Source organism: Hydra vulgaris, chromosome 14, assembly GCF_038396675.1.
Source record: "Hydra vulgaris chromosome 14, alternate assembly HydraT2T_AEP".
Classification (NCBI taxonomy): Eukaryota; Metazoa; Cnidaria; class Hydrozoa; order Anthoathecata; family Hydridae; genus Hydra; species Hydra vulgaris.
Window position 1 is genome coordinate 10,000,274 of NC_088933.1, and position 10,904 is coordinate 10,011,177.

At 25.3% G+C, this 10,904-nt stretch overlaps 2 protein-coding genes across 2 annotated transcripts; both read right to left on the reverse strand.

Annotated features, from left to right (window-relative positions):
* Nucleotides 1-3,529: 3,529 nt before the first annotated feature.
* Nucleotides 3,530-5,383, reverse strand: LOC124819325 (putative nuclease HARBI1). Its single transcript, XM_065817425.1, has 3 exons — nucleotides 5,045-5,383; nucleotides 4,432-4,668; nucleotides 3,530-4,181 (listed from the first exon to the last, which is right to left on the reverse strand). Exons 2-3 carry the CDS (start codon nucleotides 4,602-4,604, stop codon nucleotides 3,569-3,571), a joined length of 786 nt encoding a protein of 261 aa, XP_065673497.1. The 5' UTR covers nucleotides 4,605-4,668; nucleotides 5,045-5,383; the 3' UTR covers nucleotides 3,530-3,568.
* Nucleotides 5,384-7,929: 2,546 nt separating this feature from the next.
* LOC136090901 (uncharacterized) lies at nucleotides 7,930-8,445 on the reverse strand. Its single transcript, XM_065817877.1, has one exon. It carries the CDS (start codon nucleotides 8,443-8,445, stop codon nucleotides 7,930-7,932), a length of 516 nt encoding a protein of 171 aa, XP_065673949.1.
* Between the last annotated feature and the right edge of the window lie 2,459 nt (nucleotides 8,446-10,904).

Sequence of the window (10,904 nt, forward strand, 5' to 3'; positions counted from 1 at the left end):
CTAGACTCTTTATGAGACGTGAGCATCATGTGACCCATGTACTAAACACAGTAGGCCTATAGACACAGACAGTTATGTATATTGTTGTATTAGACGCTTTGATACTGTTAATTTTGTAATACTTGTATAAATATATATCACATAATGTTTTTTGTTATATCACAGTACATGTTGCATAAATAAATAAAATAACAACAGGAGTATGACTCTTACAACATCTTCAGCCTTTAATATTCATTTACTGTACAAAAGTGTACCTATTGAAAATTCGATTTTTTGGTTTTGGGGTGACCTTTTTTCAAAATATGTCAAAATGAAACATCTATTCGTTCTTTTTACATAAAAGTTCATTGAATTACGATACAGGCCTAGTAGGTTGCAAAAAAATCATATCCCTAATATACATATACATATATATATATATATATATATATATATATATATATATATATATATATATATATATATATATATATATATATATATATATATATATATATTTATATATATTTATATCTGCATGTGTGTCTTATATATAATTATATAATAACTAAGTTATTATATAATTATTTATACCTAAGAACGTTATATATAAATTATATATAACTAAGAACGTATATTTTCCCAAAAAAGGAAGTGAAGATGAGATGGAGAATTGAGAAGGAGAATGAACGATTGAGAGAGAGAGATGTTTCTAGTAATTTCTTCCTCATTTGGGGAAATACACGTACTTAATTTAAATTTTAAATGTTTCTTTAACTAATTTCTTGATTAATTAAATTAAAATAATATACTATTTACTCAGCAAATGATCTAATAAGGAAATAATTAAAAATTATAAATGTACATATTAATTTTTAATGCCTTTACTGATTACTATAAAATATCTGCAGACTTATTTATTATATTTTATTTATTATACTTATTTTTGTTAACAAAATAAAGTTCTTCAAAGTAGCATAAGTAATAAATAAATATTGCTGCTTAGAAGTAGGTTTTTATTTTTATTAACTCTTTTTTTCTACTAACTATTTTACTAATCATTTTTAATATTAATAGTAGTATAAATTTATATTAAATGGTACAAAAAAGTAGTTTAGTGCTTTAATTTATGTATGGCGTTTTATTTATTTATTTTATTATGGCATTATGATAAATATGACATGCTAAAATTTTTTGAGAAATTATTTACTCTAGTGTCAGAAATCACGAAAGATTCTAAAAAAAGAGCTGAAAATTGGACGCTTGAGCAGATAGGACTTTTGGTCAAGCTGTATAACGAGAATAAGAGATTGCTCGATGGAAAATTTTCTCCTTGTAAAAAAGATTTATTTTAGATATATATTATATAATAATGATAAAACATTTTTAATGTTAATAAAAAATTTCAATTATTTTTAGCAATCTCAAAACTTACAAAAGACGATGCATGGAGTAAAATTGCAGACCAGGTTTCTCTTGTCGGTTCAGACCGCACAGTGCTACAATGTAAAAAGAAGCTATCTGATCAAAAATCTGAAAGCAAGGGAAAAGCAGCACGGATTATTTCTAGTCTAAACAAGACTGGCGGGGGTGAGGGGTGCTTGGAAGAGCTTAACTCCATTGATCAGCAAATGGTGTCTAAGATGCCAAAAGTTTCATACATGGTAATGATTTTAGAAGAATATAATTTTTGTGTGTTTTATATATATATATATGGATATATATATATATATGGATATATATATATATATATATATATAAATATATATATATATATATATATATATATATATATATATATATATATATATATATATACATGTATATATATATATATATATATATATATATATATATATATATATATATATATATATATATATATATATATATATATATATATATATATATATATACATATATATTTACAGTAAATCACTGGAGGTATTGACTCTCTTCAAAGTCCTACCACATCGAATAACGACTTTATTTTTCAACAGATATCAGGGAGTTTTTCACTACAGCCAAAGGAACAAACGGTTGATCAGTATGCAAACTATTTTTTGTGCAATGCGGTAGTTTAATAAATTTTCTTGCTTATTTTTATTATTTGCTAAATATATATATATATATATATATATATATATATATATATATATATATATATATATATATATATATATATATATATTTATATATATATATATATATATATATATATATATATAAATATGTATATATATATATATAAATATATATATATATGAAAATATATATATATATATATAAATATATATATATATATATATATATATATATATATATATATATATATATATATATATATATATATATATATATATATATATATATAACTTGTATAATTTAGCAACAATATGCAGTCTTCAGATTGCAACGATAATGAGATTTACAAAGAGAATATAGTGCAATCTAGTTCAAAAGAGTCCAAAAAAGTATTTTTATATTATTTTCCCAAAAAATATGTTATTTGTATTTTGATCCCTAGTGTTCTTTTCAATTTTTGGCAGTAATCAGTACTCATATTGAATTATAGACACCATTGTTGCACGATACATCCTCAATTACCAAAGAATTGCTAAGTTCCACTGCATCAACTAGTTCTCCTACGTTTTTGACAATACAAGACAAAACGTCTGTTGACGTCTTTTTGTTTTACAACAAAAGTAAATAAAATAAATAAACTACTACTTATGTTTAAAATTGTTTTATTTCTTTACATCGAATTTAAATTTAATTTTAGAATGTCGAGTGTAAACAGTCACTAAAGTCCTCTAAAAAACGAAAGTTATCGCCATCAAATGTAGATAACTATATGATAAACATGTCCAAGCTTGGTCAACAAATTATTGAAACCGGACAGCAAATAGCGTCTGCTCTTAAGCCAACTATTCTAACTGATCAACCACTTTTGGAAAGTATTGGCGACACCTTAAGATGCATTGCAGAGTCAACAAAAAGTCTCGCGGAGTCATCTGAAAAGATGACTAATTCCCTGAAAGAAATCGCTTCAGCAATCTCAAATAATTAATAAATGTACATTATCTAATTCATATTATCTAATAAATTGATTTGTTATTAATTTTATTTATTACCTAATAATAGTTAAAAATGTTCATCATTAGCTAAAAACGAATGTTCGAATGGCAAAAAATGAAACATGAAACAAAAAAAATTCTTAAGTGAATAGCATAGCTGTTCTATTATTGATTTAAAATAATTTGTTCTAATGTTGATTTAAAAACAAAAGCTAAATTTTTAAGACCCTTTGCACATTAATAGCATCTTAGAATAATCAAATCAATATTATAGTTTTAATAAATTGAATGTTATTTTATATTTGTTGATTAATTTAACATCTTTTCAAAATAAAACAAAAATTAATTTATACAATCCCATATGAACTTATAGACGTAGACATCGCACAAAAACATAGACATAAATATCATTATTAAAGTTTAAAAAAAGATTTTTATTTTACACACCAAATTTCTTAAATAAAGAAAGCTTTTTTTTTTAAATAACAGTTTTATTTAATAACACAACGTTATAAAACATGGGGATGTCTATTGGCAAACATATAGTTTTTCAAATCATTTCTTCTAGTTAAACCAAGTCGAATTTGGTTGATTTGTCTTCGACCAACGTGATAAAAATTACTATTATTTTCAGTGCTGTTATTATCTGTTATCATCTCAGTGTTACCAACTGCATCGTCGCTAGCTACTACATTATCTGGCTCTTCTAAACCCAATGAATTGCACATATTCTCAAGTAATACACAAGTATAAATGATCGAACAGCACTTGGTAGGAGAATATTGAAGAGTTCCGCCACTTTTATGTAGACATCTCCACCTGTTTTTGAGACTGCCAATACAACGTTCTATTCTACTTCGAACCCTTGAGTGGGTTTGGTTGAAAAACATTTCTTCAGGGGTAATTGCAGGACTAAATGGTGTAATCATGACTGGCGATAACCCGTATCCTGAATCACCAAAAAGAAAACCTGCAACTGGATCAGCTTCCATCGTTTGTTTTAAAGTAGAATTTGAATAAACAAAAGCATCATGACATGATCCTGGATATTTAATTACTACATCTCTGAACTGTCCATCATAATCGACAACAAATTGGCAATTTATAGCTGAATAGCCTTTTCTAAAAAATGAAGCAAAACATATTAATAAGCAAAATGAACGAATTTTTATAAGTTAAAATGTATAATTACACTATAACTATAATTAGGAACTAGAATTTTAACTCTTCAATATGATCATTTAGATCCTACAGTAATAAATACTGAATAAAAAAAAAATTAAAAATGTCAATCATATTATTTAATAGTAATTTGTATACTACTCAAACCTATTTAAAGATTACTTTGGCTCATTTAAAAACTATTTTTTACCTGCAAATAAAAGCTGGCTCATCAGCCCCAGTGACTCCTTTGATGGGCACCATTGTACCATCAATTAGGCCCAAAAGACCCTTTACTCCACAAGCCTCAAAATAACTTTGTTTCACTTTAGTTATTTCTTCTTGACTACTGTACCATTTGACAAGGTAGCTGTAGTGTTGCATAAATGACTCACAAAACTGATGGATTTTCGGCTAGTGCTAGCCTGGCTCATCTCAGAAGTGTCGCCTAAAATTAAAAAATAATAAACTTTCATAGCTTCATTCAGATGTAGTTTATGATTGAATTTATGAATTGTTTATGTTTACGGAAAATTCTTGAATAAAAACTGTGATTTTATACAAGATGTGTGACCTTAACTTTTAACCTTACAAAATAATACATAGTTTTGTGAAATTGCAGTTATTCTAAAAAAATTAATATGTTCTGTTAATTTAAAAAATCATGTTTGGTTTTTGTCTCTTAAAGAATGTACATTTATAATCTAAACACTGGACTAATATCAATTAAGTGAAGCATTAGCTAACATGTTTACTTTTTTTTAAGTATTTTTAAATACATTTCAATAACATATATAAATATATACACATAATATAATTCTTACCTATTGGATTTTGAAAGCTTCCTGTTGCTAGAAACCTTAAAGATACAAGTACTTTAGTTTCTGGTAAAATGGAATTGTTTTGGCCAGTTGTTGAAGACAGATCATCCTGTAGAGTGTTAACAATCTCAGATATTTTACGCAACGGTAAACGAAATTTCTGACGACATTCAACATCTGAAAAATCATTAAGGACAGCACGATGAGCCTTTCGCCAATTTTGATTTTGGAATTCAATTTCTTGAATCATTTGAATATCCATTTTAACTAGAATATTTCAAATAGCATTTCAAATAGCTAATTTAATATGCTATTCTATATAAAATCATATAATATTATTCTGTATATATTACTAAATTAGTAATTTTAAATCAATAACGTATTTATTGCACCTAATAATAATATTATTATTATGCGCAATGAACACGTTATTGATAAACACGCTGTTGATATAACTAATATATATATACATATATTAAATTTAATATACACATATTTTATTATAATAAAATGTGTGTGTAAAAATGTATGAGTAACAATGATGTTACTCACACATACACATATATTAAATACGTGTGTATGTATGAGTAACATATAGTAACAAAATCTATGTGTATATTAAATTTAATATATGTACATGTATTAGTAATATATACTATTACTAAAAGACTTTGATGAATATTGTACATTATTATTATATGTAGGGTAAAGTGGGGTATTAAGCCCTATGGGGCATTAAACCCCATTTACTCTGTTTATATAATAAAATGCCTAAATAATATTGCATCTATATTAGCACAAATATTAACTCTCTCTCTTTCTGAGAGAGAGGTAATATTTAGAGAATATTTAGAGGTAATAGAGAGATTATAGTAATATAGTAATAGAGAGTAACATAATAGAGAGAGAGACAAGAGTATAAAGTATATACTTCAATAATATTATTGTATATAGATTTGTATATAGTATTTGTATGGTATTGTATATAATATAGTTGTATTATAATACAACCATAAGTTAATATAGTATGGATATATCATATAGTTTTGTAATATGACAATAAATAGCTATTAAGGTAACTTAACTTACTTACTAAGTTATTGGCTTACTACAAATCTATATGAAATATTCATACTAATATGGATATATCATATATAATCATTAAGTTATCTTAATAACTCTCATATATATCATTAAGTTATCTCAATAACTATTTATTGTCATACTACAAAACTATAGGATATATCTATACTATAATACCTTATGGTTGTATTATAACACAACTATATTATATACAAACTAAAACATATACTAAATTATATAAATATTACAATTGTATACATATACAACATAATAAAACTATATGTTATACAAACTAAAACAGGGAGAGCGACCATAGTATTACTATGGTCGCTCTCCTTGTTTTAGCCAAGCTATAAGAGCTCTCATATCTATATAATATCTATATTATCATTCTATATCTATATAATCATATTATCATTCTATATAATGGATGGTTTGCTCTAGTGTGAACCATCTAATACCATATAAGAGAGCTCTCTAGAGAGCTCTCCATATATATAGTACCATATAAGAGAGCTAGCTCTCTTATATGGTATTAGTCTAATACGTATGTATTATTTAAGAAATGTATTATTTAAGAAATAACTTAACGTATGTTAATATATGGAAAATATGTTATTATATTTACCAAAAATATAGAAGTACTACATAAGCTTGTTTTAAGGTGAAAAAAATATATACATACATTTTATATAATGGATGGTTCACTCTAAATTGAACCATCTAATAGATGGTTCAATTTAGAGTGAACCATCCATTAATAATGGATGGATCCAATTATAATGGCATTATCTAAAATGTATGTATATATTTTTTTCACCTTAAAACAAGCTTATGTAGTACTTCTATATTTTTGGTAAATATAATAATATATTTTCCATATATTAACATACGTTAAGTTATTTCTTAAATAATACAACTATAACCTTTTTTTTTACAACAACAATAGCAATATATTATATTTCTATTGTTGTTGTTGTTGTTAAAAAAAAGGTTATAGCTGTATTTTTTAAGTAAATAACTTACGTATAGCAGTATAATATTAATATAAGTATATAATTTATTGGCAGTTACAAATAAAATCTGAAATCTTTTACAATAATTAAAACGCCATTTTTTAATATTAGATGATTTAAAGTTACGCCAAACGTAAGTCAGAAAATAGCAGACGTAACTTTTCTTGCGTAAACTTCGCTGAGCACTTTTTAGGAAAATGTTGTGAATACCGTTTTTTAGACTTTTTGCGTAAGTAAAAACTTACGCAAAAACTTAAGTTTTTGCTTAGGCAAAGTTTGTGAATATGACTTTGCGTAACTTTGAACTTACGCCAAAACTTACGCAAATTTTTGACTTACGAAAGAGTTGTGAATAAGCACCCAGTATTACACGGTTATCCATTTTTATATGCGCGTCTATTTATTTTTATATGCGTGTTAATTCATTTTTATATACGCATTTATTTATTCTTATATGCACGTTTATATGCGAGTCAACCACCCATAAAATCTCTAATATAATTTTATATAAACAATAAATAGGCTTTTATGTTTTTATATAGATATATTTAAAATATTAAATAGCTTGTTGCCACTGTTATTTATATAAAAAATGGTTACCGAGCCAGCACTGGAATTGAATAAACACGCATATAAAAATGAATAGACGTGCATATAAAAATGAATAGACGTGGATATAAAAATGAATAACCCTGTAAAATTAAGTAGAAGATTATCATCCATTTTTAAAAAAGTAAAATATAAAAATCATGAAAATAATAAAATATTAAGATTTAACACTTTTACTTTTCATTGCAGCCCAAACGCATATGAGATGAGTTTATCATATGAAATGCTTGCAAATTTTCCTGCCGCTCGTTCCAATTTCATCTGTTCTCTTAGTAACTTCCTAGTTTGCACTGTCTCAGCGCAAAAATCATCATTTATATAGATAATTTTTCCATTTAAGTTAGGGGTCTTTTTTAAATAATATACTTTATCTTTAAAGCTTGGAAGTTTTATAATTATAGTTCTTGGTCTAAATGAAGTTTTATGACCAGTTTTATGTGCCCTTTTAATTTTAATATCTTTTAGACCTAAATAATTTTCAAAATTTTTTTTTAACTTGGTTTCGCTGTCATACCAATTTTCACCTTCGCTTTCTTTAATTCCATCGATTCTCAAATTATTCCGCCGGAATCGATCCTCTATATCTCTTAATTTGTAAGTAATTTTAGTAAATGCAGATTCGTTGTTCTGGGTAACGCTTATTGTATTACATTTATCCTGTGAAATAATGATGCTCTTAATTTTTTCTTCAATCATTTATTAAAAACAAATTTTCATATTTCAAGAAGAAAAAAAAGGACATTGGTTCTACTATATATATATTTTTAGATCATTTAATTAGAATGTTGAAATATTTACAGAAGTAATTAACTATTAAAATCAAAAGAAATAAGAATGAGTGTACACCTATACAAACCTTATCAATTATAAATAAACTAAAGTACAACTTGTTAAAAAAAAAAAGTTGAATTAGCCATGTAGTTTCACTATTTTTTTACTATAAGTATAGTAATAATACTTTAAGTACAGTATCGATACTATAAGTATAGTATTGATACTTTAAGTATAGTATTAATACTATAAGTATCGTATTAATACTATAAGTATAGTATTGATACTATAAGTATAGTATTGATACTATAAGTATAGTATTGATACTATAAGTATAGTATTGATACTATAAGTATAAAGCTAAAAAAAAAAAGTTTCTTTATTCTGCCTTTATTCTGCCTTTATTCTATTTCTTTATTATTTTTTGTAAGAATTAAATATTAAAAGGTTATCTTATGATTTTTTAATTTCCTACAAAGTGAGAAAATCGTTTAAAAAGTCACTACGTTGCCAGATAATCATGCCCGCAATATGAATAAGTAAAGATAACGATTTTAAAAAATATTTTCAGATTTGGTTAAAATCATATCTATTATTTAGCTCATTTTTTGGAAGAATTTTTTAGACCTATCTTTTACTTTTTTTATTAGTTATATAAATATAACCTTACAGTTTAAGACCTGAGAATAACAAAGATGTATGTCAGTTATCAGATGTTACATCAAAATTAAAGATTTGAAAACGAGATACGAAAAATAGGTAAACATGTATAAATATATATCTTTATATGAATTGTATAAGTTTATATACATTCGCATAAGTATATATGTAATATATATTTCGCCTTTATATACACAGTTGAACCGGATTATTATTATGCATTAACGATGTTTGATGATAAACTGGCATATTTTTAACTATAAAAAAGTAAATTTTTTGATGCTATTTAACATAGTTAGAGAGAGAAAAAAAATCCCAGTTAATTTTTAACCACATAGCTTCACTGAGTCAAAACATATTTTAATGTCTTTACAGAACTTCTATAGAAATTAAATTAAAAGTAAAGAAAGCATAATGTTATCCGGTTAAGCTTACAATAAAAAGATAAAATAAAGATATAAATGCAATAGTAAGCAATAGATAAAATAATTAATGTGATAAAAATTCAATTAAAAAAAAATATACAAATATACAGCTGGATCAAAATATTTTGCAAAAATCAAAACTTTACCGAATTTATGATTTTTACTTTATAAAAGAACTTAAATAGTGAATAATATTTCTTAAGTTCAAAAACAGATTTATTTTAAACCTTACCGTTTTACCTAATTACTTCATCATTTATAGAGAGATTTCTAGAGAGCTAATTTGCTAAACTTAAGTAGAGGAGGGTGACCTAAACGGGCTTCTTTTTAAAATTTGATAAAATCAACTAGTTGTAACCAACCAAAAACTAAAAACAAAGTTTTTATCAGAAAATTCCATCTATGTTCTACAATTTAACATAAGAAAATTAAAGGTTTAATTATCCCTAACGTTAAGGAAACAACCGTTGAACAAAGAAATGCTCGGAGCCCATTTTCCCTGGAAGTATGCTAAAATGGGCCCCTTAATTTAATTTCTGAAGAAAACCTAATGATTAAACAAAAATTGACTATAACTGATTTGTAGATGATACATAGTTCTCTGCTCATTATTCACATTAAAAGTTGACTCTCTCAGTAAAAAAAAATGACTATAACTTCAATTTGAATCAAACTAAAAAAAACATTTAGCTCAATAAAATTTTACAAGTAGTACCTTAAAATTTTCTTTATGCCAAAAATTAGCAATAAAAAACTGTTTTTCCGATGTTTTTCTTAAATGTTTATGGTCAGCTAAACAATATTCTACAGTTAATTTTGTAATAATTGTTGTCCAAGCAAGAAATTTGATAGGGGCCTATCTCACCATAGGAGCCTGTTTTAGTAGTAGTAGTAGTAGTAGTAGTAGTAGTAGTAGTAGTAGTAGTAGTAGTAGTAGTAATAGTAGTAGTAGTAGTAGTAGTAGTAGTAGTAGTAGTAGTAGTAGTAGTAGTAGTAGTAGTAGTAGTAGTAGTAGTAGTAGTAGTAGTAGTAGTAGTAGTAGTAGTAGTAGTAGTAGTAGTAGTAGTGGTAGTAGTTGTTGTTGTTGTTGTTGCTGCTGTTGAAGTAGTAACAGTAGAAGTTATGTTGTTATGTTTTTATTTTACTTAATAATATCATTTTATTTTACAGTATGGTCAATAAACTTTCTATTGCATATTTATTTTTTTGCAACACTGGAATAATTTTAAATGCTATCGGATTCTTTGTGTTGCTGAAGTTTAAAGCTGGATTCGATTTGACTCAAAGATATATTTTAAT